Source organism: Grus americana, chromosome Z, assembly GCF_028858705.1.
Source record: "Grus americana isolate bGruAme1 chromosome Z, bGruAme1.mat, whole genome shotgun sequence".
NCBI lineage: Eukaryota > Metazoa > Chordata > Aves > Gruiformes > Gruidae > Grus > Grus americana.
Window position 1 is genome coordinate 13,677,641 of NC_072891.1, and position 18,497 is coordinate 13,696,137.

Below are 18,497 nucleotides of genomic sequence, written 5' to 3' on the forward strand. Positions count from 1 at the left end.
AGAACCAACAGGAAATGCTGCAGCACAAAAGAAGATGGCCAGAGCAGTGCTGCATCTACCCCAAGGGTACAAAGTCCAAACAGCAGGTACTTCCCCAAAACAACTTTATTAATTTGCTGTCACTCTTTCTAACAATTACCAATTTTGTCATGAGTATGTTTTTGTTGTTTTGTTTTTCATAGATGAGAGATTAATATGTGTCTGCCTCTTCGTGTGATACCCAGTTAATCAAATCAGGGGGTTTTATGCTAATGCTATAACAGGTGTGCAGCTAATACAAGACAGCACTGTAGAACTGAACTGCATGTTTACAAAACAGATCAGAGCGTGTTCTTTATATTAAACACTGGATCTGTCAGACTGCTCTTATGATACTGAACAAGCATTTCATCTTCAGACAACACTTTTCTTATCCAGTGTAGATTAGTGCAGAGCCTGGGTGGCAAGTATCTGGGGTTCTGTGAAACAAATCAAGTCTATTTTGCAGCTGCTCTTTCCATGTGTCTCTGTAAAGCAGAATGAAATACTTCCACAGCAAAGTCGACATCCTTTTTAGTAATGCACATAGGAGGTTTAATTCTAAATGTCTGAGGAGAAAGAAAAGAAAAATCCTTAAAATTGTATGGGAAGAATACAGTTTATAGCAGCCCATCTAGACTGGCAATCACCTTCTGCCCAAAAAAATCTAACCAAAACTGTGAAAAATAACATATAGGAGAACAGCAGAGCAGGGACTGAGGCTTTTGATAAATGCAGTCTTAAGTGAAGCAATTTTGGACTTGACTACATCCCCTCCACTCTTGTGACAAAGCAGCTACCTCCAAAAGAGACCTGACTAGAGTAGATTATGTTTGCAGGTCTGTTATTCCAGATAGAGCTAGTCTAAAACCTCAGATGGGTTTGTACTAAGAAAGAACAGAGACGTAGGTGTATTTTCCTTTCTGGCAGCATTGCCACAGGTAAAAGTAGTATGCATTGAGAATGGCAGCCTCTTGCACTGTGTCAGCTGATTTACTGTTATATTACAGGCTTTTTTTTAGGGCTTCTAAGAGAATGTATTATCAAAGAATCACTAAATGCTAACTTTCAGTTAGGGTACTATAGCTTGAATGCATGTTGATTGGGGAGTGATATATGCACAGTTTAACTTGTCAAGAACTTAGGTTATTCAATCCAAATGTTTGATCTAAATTATAATGTTTCCAAGAGTATTTAACTTCCATAAGAATCTTAAACTTTCGGTTTAAATTTTTCTGTCGTCAGATGGTGAGGGACTGTTTTATCAGGGAGTGTAGTGACAGGACAAGGGGTAGTGGGTTCAAGCTGAAGGAGGGTCGATTTAGATTAGATGTTAGAAAGAAATTCTTTACTGTGAGGGTGGTGAGGCACTGGCACAGGTTGCCCAGAGAAGCTGTGGATGCCCCATCCCTGGAAGTGTTCAAGGCCAGGTTGGATGGGGCTTTGGGCAATGTGGTCTAGTGGGGGGTGTCCCTGCCTGCAGCAGGGGGGTTGGAACTAAATGATCTTTAAGGTCCCTTCCAACCCAAACCATTCTATGATTGTATGAAAATAAGCTTTATGTATAACCAGAGGTTCAGTACCTGACTGCAGAGTCCTCCTCTGCCGATCAGAACCCCCATTTCTTTACAGTCCTCCCAGATCTGATTGATTTCTTCAGCTGGAAGAGGCTGGCGACTATCCTAAGGAAAGTGAACATTAAACTTCACTTAGATATTCTGAATAAGTTCTATGAAAAAGATGTATATTCCAGTCTCTCCAATAAATCCCACCCCTACCTCTGGCTGAAAACATTAGCTGCATAATTTATCTGCTTTCTAAGGTGAGTTTATGTAATTAAGGTACACAAGTCACTGTTTACTCAAAGCTTCTGAAATATTTGAAATGCTGGAATGTTCTGGCTCATTTTTAGCCAGAGCAATATTTTCTCACTGCACTAGCTGGTTCTTAATAGAAAATCTTTCTATTATTTCAACTGAAATAAAATGTGATAAAACTTTCAATTGCACTGTAAATTGAAAGGAATAAAGTAAATCACTGACCTTATCTTTCACCATTTCTACTCCAATCATAAGCCCCTTGCCACGGACATCTCCAACAATCTCGAATTTATCCCGTAGTTTAGCCAACTCCAGTAGCATATATGTTCCCACGTCCTCACTGTTTTTTTGTAGACCGTCTTCTTCAATAGCCTGGTTAAAATGATGTACTATGACAGTGTTGCAGGAAAAGCTTCCAATACAGTCAGTTAATCCCCATTTAGCTCAATGACACGTTATGTTTATCTCACTTCCTTGCAGACTATGCTTCTTCACTACTACAGTGCTTACATTTTTCTTCTCTTACAATCCTCTAATGGCATCAGAGTACAACTGAACATAATATTTTGGTGTTGCTGTGGCATTTTTCACATTTTTACTTATTATGCCATAAACATAATCCAGTAATTCATGCTCACATGTAGTCATAACTGAAAAATACCTGACCAGCAGGATTATTTTCAAAATCTTACCAGAAATATTTTAAATCTTTCTCATGTCACAAGAAGAATATAATTTGACAAGGCATACCTATGTGTACTAGGCAGTCTTTCAGGGAACAACTTGAGTGATTTAAAAAGCATGGTGTTGATGAATCTAATTAATCACAATCTTTTTTTGGTTCCTTACTCTGCTCTCCTTACTCAAAGTTCTGACATGCAGCCAGCTATCAGCACTGACATGCACAAGCCATTTTATGAACTTAATATTTGCATTAAGAAAATTCACATGAAAAAACCAAAAATACAACAACAGAAGTTAAAGTGGGTGTTTCTCCTTTTTTTTCTCCTTTTTTTTCCCATTTTGTTTGAACTCCATTTTATTCTTCCTGACTCTGACAACCTCCTTGGACTTATTTCAGATCCAGGCTCCAAGTTACTTCAGAGCCAAAAAAACCCAAAACATGGGTTCAGACTTTCTTCTTTGTAAATTTTTAAAAATCTTTTTATTTATCTGATCAACCATCTTATAAAATAGCTTAAAAAAACCCCCAAAACACTCAGTAAAGTAACATGAATAGAAACAGTGTCTGCTGTAATGGAATGAAATTCAAGGACAAATGGTCTGTACATGATCAAGACAAATTAAAGAGCAACCTACTGCCCACTGACTGATTGTCTTCTGGCTAGTAAGTGAAACTTTACAAATTTTTCTATTGTCTTTTTCATGAGGCAATTTTTTTTTCAAAAGGAATTCTGACCTTAAATATTTTTAACTATCTGGTCCTTAAGTCTTTTTAGGCATAAGGTAAAAGCTGTGGAGTTAAAACAATTCTGTTAAGCATGTGTACCAGACAATAAATTTGGTTTAGCTGAGGATTTGCGTAGTCCTATGAAAGAGTTAGCTAAGTGCTTTCCTACATTTTTATTAACAAAGTAAAGAATGTAAGGGAGACCAAAAAAGATTATTCTAAAAAACATAATTAGAGGATTCCTATGCTTGCTAGAAGGATGAAAATTTTTGCAATGGAACTAATCAGGAATTTTTCCTACACATAGGGCACATTGGCCACGTATGAATAATCCATGCATACGTTTATGTATTTTACAGAATTATTTAAAGAATGGCCCACATATAACTTCATAGTAAGAATAAATGTAAACATTTTTCATCTTTTGCTACAAGAAAAAATGTGGACTACATAAATTTATATAACGTTCTCCCTACATCAAGAACTGCAGCTCCAACTGCGCAGGCCAAAGGGCTTCCTCCAAATGTATTAAAGTGAAGGTTTTGAGCCAAGGAACTTGCAATCTCTAAAAGAAAAAGAACAACACTGATTACTCTTACAGTTGTCTTATGTTTGGTAACAGTACTTACCTGCTTTAACTCAACTGTTAAGTTAAATTTGCTGTGCTTCAACTCTTATTCTACTAGAGACAACACAATAGGAAGATTTAATATTTTTCCTGCAAGTAGTCTGTGCAAAATATCACTATTTCTGAAAACTACAGTGTCTAGCAGACACTTTTTTTTTTAAAAAAGTCACACTTCTAACATGTGCTGTAAGCTGTCCTCTTCAACTGACAGCTACAAATTTTCTTCACTAGATTCAGCCAGTCATTTGTATGAATCATGCTGCCTTTTATACTCAGTACATTGATTAGCGAAACAGTGAATCCAGTGAGGATTTCCAGGATCTCTTACCGCTCTACCAATGACTCACAAGGCCATCCCTGCTTCAATTACACAACTAACCCCATTTCAATAAAGCTTTGCACTGGTATAGCACAGCACTTCATAAAACAAGTGAAGAATGCGTATCCATTTGTCAAAAGATAGAGACGAAGATTAATAATAAAGCTCAGCTGGGTGAACACACATCTTTCCAGTAATTGTTGTACAGCATATTTTGTAATTGCTTTATTTTAAATCTTAGCAGAACAGAACACTTACCTTTTGTTGTAACAACAGCTGCCATTGGAAAGCCATTACCAATTCCTTTAGCCAAAGTAACGATGTCAGGGACTACATCATGTGTTTGAAATCCCCAGAAATGGCTGCCTGTCCGTCCAAATCCTGTCTGTACCTTTCGAAAGAAGAATACAAAGAAATCCCCATCACTTTCTCACACTTTACAATATGGTTTCTTTTTCTTCTCTTTCTATTGGTACTGATTTGCATTAAACTGCAACTACATCTGGAGTCAACTTGCATTAGGATCCTTATTCACATGGCTTTGCACAAAATACTATTTATTGTAATTGAGTTTTTCTTTCACATGTGAAAGAGATAATATGTCACCACATCTTAGGCGTGGTGAGATGCACAAATAAGCTGCAGCTTCCATTTCAAAATGCAGAGGAAATGCAGTTGCTTATCACATTCAAAAGCAACCCCATGATTGCTGTTTTCTACTACTGCAATGCTTGAGGTATGCATTATTGTCACTCTGAAGCGCTTGCTAGTATTTCAAAATAGTTTTAGCTAAGCAAATTCTATTTATAAAATGTATTTGCAGAGGTACAGCAATCAACTCCCTTCTGGAGTTTATGTATGCCAACAACACTCATAAGAGAAAGTGTTATTGTGACACACCTTACATCACAGTTGGCATTTATTAGCTGCATATTTGTGTAAATTTACTGCTCCCAAAAGGTAAGGACTGTTAGTCTGCTACTAATATTAGCTATGTCTAAAATCAAAATACCACATAGCAAATAAAGGCAGTAAAAACTGTGAGGCTCCTACGCTTGGAAAGACGCACTGTGTTATTAAGCTATGAAGTGTACAGCATTTCAATTAGATTCTTTCCAGGCTTCCAGTTTGCCTTCATTTGGATTCGTTAAAGACAACTTTCAGACGTACTCCAAACTCTATACAGTTCTAATGTAAAAAACCAACTCACTTCATCTGAAATACAAACGCCCCCTCTTTCCCGTACTAGCTGATAAGCTCCCTTTAAGAAACTTCTTGGGTACTGAACAGCTCCATTAACACCCTGCCAAAACAAAAAAAGACAAGGTCTTCAAGAACAGACAAGAAAACAGGAGTTCCAGACTATCCTACAATAAGTCAAAATACCAGCAGCCCTCAAGTAATAGCAAGACTGTTGTCCAACCTTCTGTCTTCAGCACTGAAACTGCTTCAAAAAGTTCCTGCTCGGGTCACTCATTCCCATTCTTCAGGGCAGTTTGCTGTTACGTTAGTTGTGCTGGTATAAATGTGCGTGAGGCCATACTGTAAACTGAACCACTGTACGACAGAGTTGATTAAAGATAAACTGCCAAAACAAGCACCTTGAAAACCTATACACTGAGAAACCTAGAAACTCTGTTTGATGACAAAGTTAAGCACAGAATTCACAACCTTTCTTTGGTTGTTTTGTTTAAAACATTGTTTCCTCAATTTCTGTTCACCTTGCCAGTTTTCATTTGGATCAGAAATTCCACTCTACACCTGGACTGCAACAGCCTCTTAGACTTAAGTATGTAAAGGCTTAGAAGACAGCAAAACCAGAGAACAGCTCCAATTTTATCTGTGGTCACAATTCCCTTTTTTTGTTTCTTCCTTGCCTTTCCTGTTCCCAGGATATATTCTCCATTCTTCCTATTTAAGAACCACATATACAGCAGTTCTGAAACCAGGGTGAAGCAGCAAGAGAATAAATCCTGTGGCCACCAGTTGCTGGAGAGCTGCTAAAAATAAGTCAACAACATGGCTGGGAAGAGCTAGAAGGGGAATTGAGTTAAATAGTAATACTAATAGTAAAGAGAAAAGCAGTATGAAATTTGGAAGAAGGCATTAGAAACTAAACAATAGCATGCCTCATACTCACTACTTAAATGCAGAATGTGTATGTTTAATCGTGATTCTCTGCTTAATTTAACTTCATGAGCAAAATTCTAGCTCCACTGAAATCAGTGAAAAAAGCTGAAATTTTAAGACAGTGCATCCATTTTTCAAATATTTAAGGTGTTTAAGGCATTAAAATATAAAAATCAGCAGAAGTCTATGTTTAGGATGTAGTTAAAAATATCAGATTTGAGTGTTTCACACTATTTGTGCTATCACAACTGAGAAACGGCAAACCACCTACTTGAATTGGTTCAGCGATAAATCCAGCTATTGTCTTTGGCACCGAGGTATTCAGAGTATCTTTGAACTGTTCAATGTACTGGTCGTTTGCATGACATACACCTGTTTACAGGGGAAATAGTTAGAAGGAATTTACTTAAAATGACATAAAACTAACCTCAAAACATGAAATTACACATCTAAGCAACCAGTATTATCTGACTGCATGGTAAATATCACCTCTCAAATACACAAGAAAAAGCTAAAGACTAAAGGACAGGGTCCCTTATTTTCTCTTAAACCATTTATACCTCTAAGGAATGCCAGTTCCAAAATAGCAAGGCAAAGCTGCCAGATGAGAAGATGTTACACATTATACAGGTCAGTAAACTGTAGGTTAAAGAAAGTGTTTGTGAATCACCTACATCAGCAGAAGGAATAAGCACTTTCTCAGGGGTTAATAAAAATCAGCACAAGACATAAGGAATTGTTAGGTGCAGATATGAGGATTCTGGATAATACAGCTGTGTATCAGTCTATACTGAAATAAAGAACAGAGGAACTAGTACAGCCAATGCTCTCATTCACTAGGGAAGGCAAAGCTAAAAAGAAAGCATTCTGTTATGTATGCATGTGAATTAAAATACTAAAAAGAGTGCCTGTTGAAACAGTGGAAAAAAATTGCTATAATTGTTGTTAACGGAAGGGCAGTAGAGGAGCTTTCATATTGTGCTGCGTATGGAATGTTTTACCTCATATAAGACTTTTTGTCTATCACTGGCTTCAGGTTGTCCTTACTGTTCATATTATCCCAAAACAAAAGCTGGAAAGCTGTCAAAACTTCAGAAACAGCAGAAAACACCAATCGACATTCCTGTTCTTCTAGATATGCTAAACTCAGTTCCACAGCTTCCACAGCTGATCATGACAAATGCTAGAAACAAAGACTGGGATTTTAATAAGAAATCTAATAATATGATGAGTCACCTGCCCAAAATTTTCCTCAGTAGGAAGCAGGTGCCTGATGTTCTCTGCAATATTTTCTTTTGTTGCCCTTGCAAATCTTAACCAGGCTGCTGTGCGGAGTCCTACACGACGAGTCGCAGAAACTGCTGCAGGAGAAAGTGAATCGAGGCAGTTTGCAGAGGTGAAAGCCATCCAGCTGGCTTTGGACATTGCTGAACGAGGAAAGTGGCCAATGCTCCACCTCTCTGCTGATTCGTGGATGGTGGCAAATGCCCTGTGGGGGTGGTTACAGCAACGGCAGCAGAGCAACTGGCAGCACAGAGGCAAACCCACCTGGGCTGCCCCAGTGTGGCAAGATATTGCTGCCTGGCTAGAGAGGCTGGCTGTAAAAGTAGGTCATGTAGATGCCCATGTACCCAAGAGTTGGGCCACTGAGGAACATCAGAACAACCATTGGGTGGATCAGGCTGCTAAGATTGAAGTGGCTCAGGCAGATCTGGACTGGCAACATAAAGGTGAATTATTTATGGCTTGGTGGGCCCATGACACCTCAGGCCATCAGGGAACGGATGCAACATATAGATGGGCTCATGATCGAGGGGTGGACTTGACCATGGACACTATCGCACAGGTTATCCGTTAGTGTGAAACATGCGCTGCAATCAAGCAAGCCAAGCGGGTAAAGCCTCTGTGGTATGGAGGATGATGGCTGAAAATATAAATATGGGGAGGCCTGGCAGATTGATTACATCACGCCCCCACAAACCCACCAAGGCAAGCACCATGTGCTTACAATGGTGGAAGCAACCACTGGATGGCTGGAAACATCTCCCCTGTCCCATGCCACCACCCAGAACGCCATCCTGGGCCTTGAAAAACAAGTCTTGTGGTGACATGGCACCCCAGAAAGAATTGAGTCAGACAACGGGACTCATTTCTGAAACAACCTCATAGACACCTGGGCCAAAGAGCATGGCATTGAGTGGAGGTATCACATCCTCTGTCATGCACCAGCCTCTGGGAAAATCGAACAATACAATGAACTGCTGAAGACTACGCTGAGAGCAATGGGTGGTGGGACCCTCAAACATTGGGATACACATTTAGCAAAGGCCCCCTGGTTAGTTAACAGTAGGGGACCTACCAATCGAGCTGGCCCTGCCCAATCAAAACTTCCACGTCCTGTAGAAGGGGATAAAGTCCCCGTGGTGCACATGAAGAATATGTTGGGGAAGACAGTCTGGATTATTCCTGCCACAGTCAAAAGCAAACCCACCCACGGGATTGCTTTTGCTCGAGGACCTGGGTGCCCTTGGTGGGTGATGCAGAAGGATGAGGAAGTCCAACATGAGAATTTGATTTTGGGTGAGACTAGCCAATAAATTAAATTGTATGATGTTAATTGCTAAATAACCCTGCCATTGTATGTCATCACTACAACTGCTATATGCCATATTGATGGTGCTACAGTAAGAATGACCCAAATTAATGAAGGATGAACTCTGATGAAGCTGAGCAAAGTGCAGCATTGATGGGACCAGAACTGGCTTCAGCAACTGGTACCCAGCAACTTCCTCAAAATCGACATCTTCAACCTGTAGACTATGAGCATGGGCTGTGCCAGCTACATCAGCTGTGAGCTCCGGATGCAGCATGCAACAATCCAACAGCACACACCATTGCTCCTGCCCCGAGAGACTGTTATGACAGATTGTTGTGGTTTAGCCCCAGTCAGCAGCTGAGCATCATGTGGCTGCTCGCTCACTACCCACCCTCCCCCCAGTGGGATGGGGAGGAGAATGGGAAGAAAAAGGCAAAACCTCATGGGTTGGGATAAGGATAGTTTACTGGGACAGCAGTAAGCAAATTGCATTGTGTATCACCCGCTTTGTATGTTCTTTTATTAGAATTGTTGCTGGTATTTTCCTCTCCCTTTGTTATCCTCGTAAACTGTCTTTATTCCAACCCATGAGTTTTACCTTTTTCTTCTGATTTTCTGCCCCATCCCACTGGGAGAGGCGAGTGAGCGAGCAGCCACCTAGTACTTAGCTGCCGGCTGGGGCTAAACCACAACACTTGAGGAGGTAAATATAACCTATTTCCACATCCCCCTAGGTATTCTTTAATCTAAAAGCCAAATACTTTTTGTTATTGACCAACCTTCAGAACAGCTGCATTTTCGAACAGTTTGCACTGGAGAATCTCTACAATGGCTGCCTCCCCATGGACCACGAAAAACATCTGGTAACATTGTCTGTCAAGCATAAAATAAATAGCTACAGATTTGATGACACCTTTCTAAGAGATGTTTTGATCAGACTTAGAGATGACTAATGAAGAAAACTAAAAAAAGTCTGTTAGAGTCAAAGGGCATACCTAGTTCAAGCCACTTGTCTGAAGAACACTTGTGGAATAACACCAAACTTTTCCCTCAAGGAATGGTAGAACAGAGACTTGTTGGAACCAGTAAGTTTAGACTATTCCAGCGATAGTCTCTCAATTGATGATTTCCTTTGTTTTTTTCTTTAATTTAGTCAGCAGTTTTGGTTATCTAAGATTAACAGCAACATTTTTAGAGTTACTGGCAGTACTTCAATAATAAAAAGTATGATAAAAACCTGAAAAATACAGGGAAACAGGCAGATCTACAGTAATTACAGGCTCGAAATTGGGAACTCCAGCCTTCCAATCCTGACTGCTGATGAAATACCGAATGACTTCAGGCAACTCATTTACTGAGCCAGGTTGGAAGGCTGCTATAAAGGGGCCTTCCTATAGCCAGTGCTGTGGCTGAGCTATCACCAGCACAGATGAGAGTAGCCAATGCCAGCTTCTGGTAGACAGAAAGTTACTCCCATCTGCTCAGGGGCAGGAAGGTAACATATTGCCATTTATGCCCAGTGAATCTCCTTAACAGATATGTCTCCTGTTTTGCTGAAATGAGGGACATCACAGGGTTTCTATTTCATTCCACGGGAGGATCTACTTCAGACCAGCTGAAAGCAGCTTTGCACAGATTTGCCAAAACAATCTTGGGAAAAGGGGTTTTGAGTATGATTTCACATCTTACATAGACTTCCATGCAAGCACCAAGCATGACCAAAGATCTGTAAATCATGACAACTCATGTTATGGCTGTCCCAACTCCAAATTAGCATAAGTAACTATACGGAGAAGGAATGGGCACTCTGGCTCTTCTGCTTACACAGCAGGAACAGCTACACTGCAGTTTAGTTAGTGACAGAAAATGTACTAATTGTTAAAATATTAAAATAAACTGTTAGTTGCCCAGATTATTAAATATAAACATAAAAATCTCACTGTTGAACAGCCAAAGCCATTGGCAACACCATGCTTATAAAGACCAATAGATGTCAATCCCAACGTGTAAGGGCTGCCTCCATGGTATGCTCCTCTGTGCAAACAAACAAAGCACATGAACATCACTCATTTCCAAGAAGAGAGTATATCAATATTAGTTCTGAGAAGGCATGCTTCTAAGCTACAAATTATTGGGTAAAATGTGCACTATTACAGTCAAAACAAGAAGATGCCAACTGCATTTTTTGCTTTGGTTTTGGAAGATCCATGACTGCCCATCTGCTTTGGTTTCCTGAAATTTCAAATGTTAAAATTGTGAGGTAACGTTTGCAAGAAGAAGAGAACAATGATTGGACCAAACAGCAATTCAGACACCGCCTCACAAAGTTCAGCTGAGCACCTGAGCCCTACAGAGCAAATACCTCTGTTCTTTGAATCTTGGGAACTGCTCTCTCCAAAAGATGTTGCCAATCATTAAACTACATGGTGGTTTGCTGCCAGTTTTATATACAAATCAAAAGTTCATTAATGAGAATATACAAGCTAGGTGGGTACCTAAGGTTCTGCTGAACAAAGTAACAGAAAAATACAACCCTTCATAACAAGGCCTTTTATTCTAAAATTTGAGGCTGCCTGGGATGCATAGTAAAAAGAACTGCTTACACTGGTGCTTGCAGAGCACTCAACCCAGCACCAGCTATGTCATTAAGCCAGAAGACCTGTTTGTGTACCTGTGCAGTGAACTATGGTTCAGAGATCTGGCAGAAAAATAAGGTAGCAAAACAAACAAAGCAAAACAATCTTTTTGCCAGGTTAGCTTTCAGCCAGAGCAGTTTCCTGCTGCAGTTCACTGCACCGCTATTCCAGAGGTACCTTTGTACCCCCAGATAGAGGGCACTTCAGGGGTGGAAGGAAGAAAGTAGCAGTTGCTGAAGCCTGCTCTGGCCCTGAATGATGGTGCACCAAAGCACACCCTGAATACAGAGACTAGACCCTTTTGTAAGTAACAAAAGCAAAAATTGCAGGTTGTGTTTTGTATGCAAACTAGTCCCAATATACTGTATCAAATCTTCAACTCCTGTTTTACTCCTCTTTGTCAATTAAAATAACTTTATAGTGTTCCCCTCGGCAGATCTGGGGTTAAAGATTTCTTTTTTATTTCTTGGTTTAGGCATATAGAGGTTGATCACATACATAAACGAGTTTTGTAAAGATCTATGACCATTACCTGAAACAGATGATGTCGAAGTTACGAGTATACAGCCTTGCCATGAACATAGCCAAATCATTGGCTTCTGACCCGCTGTTGGTTAGATAAACCACCTACAGGAGAATGCTTAGGATCAGGACAGTGCACAACCACCACCTCCTTGTCTGGCATCAGACCATGTCACTCAATAACATTATGAGCTATAACCTATCAATACCACAAGGTGACTTCACTGCAGTAAATTAGTGTTGCCCATACACTATACATGAGAACAAAGATCAAGCTCACCTACTCAGGAAGAGTACAGAAAAATCTTTTAGGAGTTGGAGTCTTCAGGTTTTCCTAAGATGGAACAGTGATTTGAAGAAAAAATAAAGTGTGTGTGTCAAACTGAGCATGACTGACTGAATAGAAATAACCTTCACAAAGGTAAAAAGGGCTGTACAGTGTCTCTGCATGTTAGTTACTAGGAGTGACATACACAGACACAACCATGGAACAGAAGAGGTAAGCAGAGTTTCCTTATTGGGAGCAAATGAGGATTAAGGGGTTATCCTGAATACAAGTTCTCAGATTTGAAAACAGCTCAAATTCTAGTGTCACTGCTTTTAAAGTTAATTTTCAGAAGTGACTGAGATTCTCCACTGCTTAAAGTATGCAGATGCTTTTTTTTTTCCTCTCCTTCCATTTTCAAGACTCCAATAGCTTCACAGCTTTCTGCTAGCACAATTTCATTTTATCATCAGTTTATTTTACCTGAAAACAAAACCAATATTTTTCCTACTGTTTCTGGGCATATGAAATGCAGTATTTACGTGGTTTATTTATTTAAATGTCAGTAAAGCTCACTATACAAAGTACTGTCAAATACTTTTCACTGTGAATTTTCATGAAATCAAGCAAATTAAGGCTGGCTACATATAAGAATAATTAACATCATCTTAGTTCCTTCAGTAATTTTTAAGCTGGCAATGCCCCTTCACAGTGACAACTGGAGGGAGAGAACAAACAGAACAGCAGCTTGGGATATTATGCTTGTTTACATCTGGGTGTAAAGAAAAGGCCTTGAGGGTCACCATGCTCTCTTTATCTGACAGTCGGTAGTCCCCATACACATTTTCTCTCCACAGATATTGCAGTTCTCCTTTATTTAATAAATATTTTTATATTAAATAGTTCTTACAAACAGACACCCCTTTCACCAGCCCCTGCTCCTGTCAGAAGCAAACTACCTTAAGTGGATCTGGAAGTAGAGAAGTTAGCTTTTCAGCATACTCCTGCATTGATGGGTGCATGTAGATATTAGTGGTATGCCACAGGCGAAAAAGCTGCTTCTGGGTAGCCATAGTTACCTTCCTGCATGTAGCATAAGAAGAGACAAAGGGATTCAATTCTACAAACGTGCACTCATACATGCACAAACCTACCTGTTATTAATTCTGAAAATGCAGACACTGCACCATTCTCCAAATGGATGAACAAGTAGACAAAACTAATGAATTCTTCAAAATGTAGTGAAAATTGACCTTAATATAAGTGATACATGACAATTCAGTGAATTATATTCTGGTTTTAGGCTCACGGTGCCACAGAGTAATGAAGATCAAAACCAACATAGGTATCTCTTCCTGTATTTTACAGCATAAATCAAATAGTAGTATACTTACGGGTGACAGTGACCAACACTGACAGTGACAATTCCAGCAAAGAGATCAAGGTATCTTCGTCCTTCATAATCAAACAACCACTGCATATGTCCTTGATGCAGCAACAATGGCTTCTTGTAATATGTTCGCAGTGAAGGAGAAATATTTTGTTCACGAATCTTCAGCATACGTTCATATGAATAGGACTGAGCAGAATAAAAAAGTTAGTATTCATTTATACTTTCTAAAGTTCCAGACTAGCGGAGCTGTAGTGGATCACATCGATTACCCAGCTGTCTACAGCAGCTGTTCACAGAACAAATTCTGGCACACAGAGGGTTCTACAAACCTCTGAAACTCAGCTTTTGAAACAAGACTGCACTTATCTCTTCCTTAAGTTTTTAAAATCAACAATTTATTCATAAGTTATAGAATTGTCACACAGGTATACCTACAGGTTATATCCTGGCTGTAACAATTGTTTTTTTCCCAAACAAGCAAATTTTATAATCATACTTAACACACTGACTATTTACAGCAGATGAGCCTATCACTCAGATCTAGTAATGCAGTCTTACTTAAATTCAGTGTAGTATGTATGACTTACTTTGTATTTTTCAGGTGCAAAATCGCAAGGAGGCATTTTTGCTTGTGTGGAGACAGAGCTTTTCCATCTCTGCTGGCTAAAGGCAACTACAAAATAGTAAGAGAATTATCAAACACTTACCAAAGGGCACATCTGAAAGTTTCTCGATAAGCTTGTTCAGAGAATACACAAAGCAAGTTTTGGGGCCTTTTTTTGTCTGAGATTTTCTTGGGGGAAAAAAATAATTAAATATTTGTAAAGGCAAAATATATGTAGAAAAAAAAAGTGAAAAAAAAGCGCTTCATGTTTATCCACTAAAACTTACGTTTCAGTTGCACATGGACTTTTATTTTTGACAGAAACAGACTTAAAAAAAAATCATTTTCTAATACAAGGGTGTGAGCCAGGAGCCCAGGGTGACTGCAGCACAGGCAGTGCTCTCAGGGACCAGGGTGCAGTCCCAATAGATCTGAGCAAGGTGGGCAAAGCAGGGTCCTCTGGGAGTGCCTCACATCAGTGGAGGAGGTCAATCAGGTCCAGGGTCCACCCAGGGAGCCCAGTGAGGAGCAGCAGCAGATGGGGCCAGAGACAGGGCTGGAGACAAGGTTACATCGGTCCAAGGTCCATCCAGGAGGGCCAGAGGCTGGATCACTGGCAAGGCTATGCCCATGGCACAGCTGAGGCAGGGACTGAATGCTCAGGGCTGAGCTGAAACAGGGCTCCTGGGCAGCAGACACAGGCAGAGGCCCTAGGGGGGCTGCTCAGGGCAGACAAAGTGTGCTCAAGGCCCTGACAACTCTGCCATCTTTTGTCCTCTTTCCAAAATCCTAAAAACATTACACTGTCCTACCTTTCATTTAACTAGAAGTGTAATTAAGCTGGTATCAGAAAAAGTTATAATTTAAATACACTTTCTGCATCGCTATCTGCTGAGAACAATACATTTATTTTTAAATGTCTAAGGTTTTAAACAATTTCTAAAACACATTAAAATGTAAATGAAGAATAAAGTTTCCGGAAATAAATTACACACACCATCACCTCCCTTACAACCACTTACAGCACTAATGAATTAATCATCTACAAGAGTCCAGTCTCAAAAATATTAATTAAAAACCAGAAGTTAGAGAAGTTCTGCCTTTGGAACTCTTTCAAAGGGATCTACAGCTACACTCAAAGTGCTTTTTTCCCCACCCCCATGTACAAACACGGTGCTACAATCAGAAATGCCCGTGAGAGCTGACTTTCAGGGAGACACGATGACACCCACCCCCCGTCCAACCCGCCTGGCCCAGGCTTGCGAGGGCTTTGGACTCCGTGCACAGCAGCTGCTCCAGCAGACGCCGGCGGAGCAAGCCCCCACCGCGGAACGAGCCACCTCAGCCCCTCAGGCCGCGGGCAGCCCCCGCCCGGGAAACCGCGACTGCCCCGTCCCGCCGGGACTCGGACGGCTGCTCCGCCCTGCTCCGGCACAGCCGAGCCGCCTCCCTTTATCGCACCGGTCCCTCACCGCTGCCAAGCCGGCGGCTGCACCCCCACAGCAGCGTCCCGAGCCGTCTCGCCATGTCTGCCGGTACCAGGGCAGAGCCGGGAGGACGACGCGCGGCCCCGCCCCTCGCCCCGCCCTCGCGGGGCCCGTGCGCACGTGCTGGCGGGAGCAGCGGTTGGTGCCACGGCGAGAACGCTAATTGCTGTTATCCGAGGGCTGGCTGCTTAATTTCGGCGTAATCCAATTCTGTCCCATGTTGAGTCGTTTTCTGTGGGCTAATTAAAAAAGTGTTTGTGAGGGAGTGTGTTTTGTCCTCACAGAAGAGCGACAGTTTGTGAGAGCAGTGGCCGCCCTCACGCAGCAGTGCGCTCCCAAGGTGGCGGACCCAGACTCTGCTTGGCTGAGGCAGCAACAGGCCTGAGGCAGACCGGCAAAACAAAGTCACATCAGGAGAAAAACCACAGAAGGAGGCATTATCTGTAAATATAGACGGGTGATAAGGAGAAATTGAAAATGATGTAGGGAAAAGGATAGTTTCTTCCTTTTTTTTTGCTTCCTCAGTAAAGAGTACTAGCACAACCTCCTACAAGGATGGGAAAAGCGAGAAGGGCTCTGTTACCTTTTTCCAATACCTTCCTCATAACACCAAAAGAAGATTTGTGGTGGTGTTCCCTAGAATGGTGATTGGCATGCCCTGCAACTAGACGCAATTGCCAGCAAAAGATAGTTCACAACGATTTTGGTGACCCTAGCTGTTCCTGAGGCAGAAGACTGACCACTTACTTCACCTACCCTGACGGTCAGCCCAAATTTTGCAGGAAAACTGCCTGATCTTGCTGCAATGGGTCAGAGATTTGTACTTTCTACTAGCCAGGGCAGTGCTTACACACCTTAGGACTCTGAAATTCTCGATCTTTCTCAACCTTAACTTTTGCTAGCTTGAAATCCCTGATTTCAGTGATAAAGATAATTTTCATCAACACGAAGAGCCATAAAGAAGCACAAGCACAGATGTTGTGACCTGGTGCATGAGCAATCCGTGTTAACTGGTTCAATTGCTCAGTGCATGCAAAGTGCATTAAATGCATCTCTCACTGGGCCTTGCACACGCAGAACAGTGGGAGCCCATCCCACAGACTGTGCTGGATGTCTGGCCTTTCCTTTTTTCTTGTTAGATATTATATACTGGAATTGTTATATTTCATGAAGAAAGCTAGAATTTGTGAATTTTATTCAAGAAGTTTTATTAAATTGAAATGTGAATACCAGTGCAAAGAGATTTTACAATGACAAAAGGTTGAAAAATCCATCAGAAAGCTACAGACTTCAGTAACAATATTGATCTTACAAGTTAAATTGCTAACATATTTTATTAAAGCCAGCATTTTCAATATTAAGAACTTAAAAAATACATTTTGAAGCATTTTCCTTCAAATACACTTAGAAACAATGAAGAATTCCTGAGCAACTATTTTTATACCAGTATTCTCCAACCAATGTACATACTGCATATGAAATCTACTTTCTATACTTTCTCAAATTTTAGAAATTTACAAAACATTTGGATCTGGTTCATAGAATAATTGTGCTTCAAGTCATTCTGTTGCCACAGTAATGACACTATGATAACTCGAATGTTCCACATTGCATACAAATTCTGAAACCGTAATGAAAAAATGCCTACCTTGTATTGCAAGGCTAGCAATGAAATGGTTTATGCAAATGGAAATATGTTTGCTTTAAATATCGGATCATCTCTTTCTTTGCTGGCAAGTATATTGTTTATTCTGCATATTATTCAGAACATGCAATTTAATTTATAAATATGTTTCTTTGAGAGAAAGGAAGTTCCAGAGACTTCTACCTGCACTTAACAGCACAGCAGAAATTTGAACAAATGCAATTAGTGAACAACTGCTGACGTGTTTTTTCTGGGCAATACTTTTTCAGACCAGCACCCTCAGTGTTGCTATATTTTACACAATGACTAAAAAAATATATGAAGCACAATATAAAGATTTCAGAAGCCCAGAGAGTGCTGAGTATCTCTGAGCAATATAATGCATATATGGAACTGATGGTTGTGTTATTCCAGATGATGAATTGTATTTATAGTCAGATTTAAAAAATTACTTTCCAAGATGAAAAATAAACAACACTAAAGCAACCCAGGAGCTCTTTCTGAGTATATCTGAGCAGTAGTTTCCTCTTCCTTTTAGAATGAAGGACACAGGAATGAGAATTAAGAGTAGTCTACAGCATTATGAGTATTAAAAAATTGGTTTTGACATCATTATATTTCTGTATGCATTGCACATGTAGAAAAATCTGCCCTTTCCTAGACATGTATAATTTTCTGTCCTACTGAAGGGATATTTTCTACAAGTAACTTCTACAAAGACTTCCAGCATCCTTTAAAAATTCTACTTAGTGCTACACGTCTGTAAAACTGACCATTGCAGTCTTTGTAGGAATTGAAGTAAAATCTTTCCATTACTGATGTCAAAATGAGGTGAAGGTACTCAGCAGCTCACAAAAACAGACCCAGAAGCAGCATTGTAAAAAAAAAAAAAAATCAAATAAAGACAAGGTCCAAGACAAGCAGGATCACAAAGTAGAACAGGATGTTAAACCTTCCAAAAATAAAAGAGGAAGATGTGAAAAAAGACTTCCTTATATCTAACTTCTATGTGCACCCCAGCTT

At 40.3% G+C, this 18,497-nt stretch overlaps 1 protein-coding gene across 1 annotated transcript; it reads right to left on the reverse strand.

Annotated features, from left to right (window-relative positions):
- Positions 1-87: 87 nt before the first annotated feature.
- AGXT2 (alanine--glyoxylate aminotransferase 2) lies at positions 88-15,935 on the reverse strand. Its single transcript, XM_054809451.1, has 14 exons — positions 15,815-15,935; positions 14,326-14,411; positions 13,740-13,924; positions 13,305-13,428; positions 12,091-12,185; positions 10,863-10,956; positions 9,702-9,795; positions 6,598-6,698; positions 5,407-5,499; positions 4,455-4,587; positions 3,726-3,814; positions 2,061-2,210; positions 1,602-1,700; positions 88-587 (listed from the first exon to the last, which is right to left on the reverse strand). Exons 1-14 carry the CDS (start codon positions 15,867-15,869, stop codon positions 477-479), a joined length of 1,509 nt encoding a protein of 502 aa, XP_054665426.1. The 5' UTR covers positions 15,870-15,935; the 3' UTR covers positions 88-476.
- Positions 15,936-18,497: the final 2,562 nt, after the last annotated feature.

Excerpts from the sequence above, each read along its gene's own strand:
- AGXT2 (XM_054809451.1), bottom strand. The coding sequence starts at position 15,869 with ATGGCGAGACGGCTCGGGACGCTGCTGTGGGGGTGCAGCCGCCGGCTT. Across the intron at positions 14,412-15,814 it reads CAGCCGCCGGCTTGGCAGCG|TTGCCTTTAGCCAGCAGAGA; the intron begins GTGAGGGACCGG and ends ACTATTTTGTAG. Across the intron at positions 9,796-10,862 it reads ATGGCTTTGGCTGTTCAACA|ACAATGTTACCAGATGTTTT; the intron begins GTGAGATTTTTA and ends TATGCTTGACAG.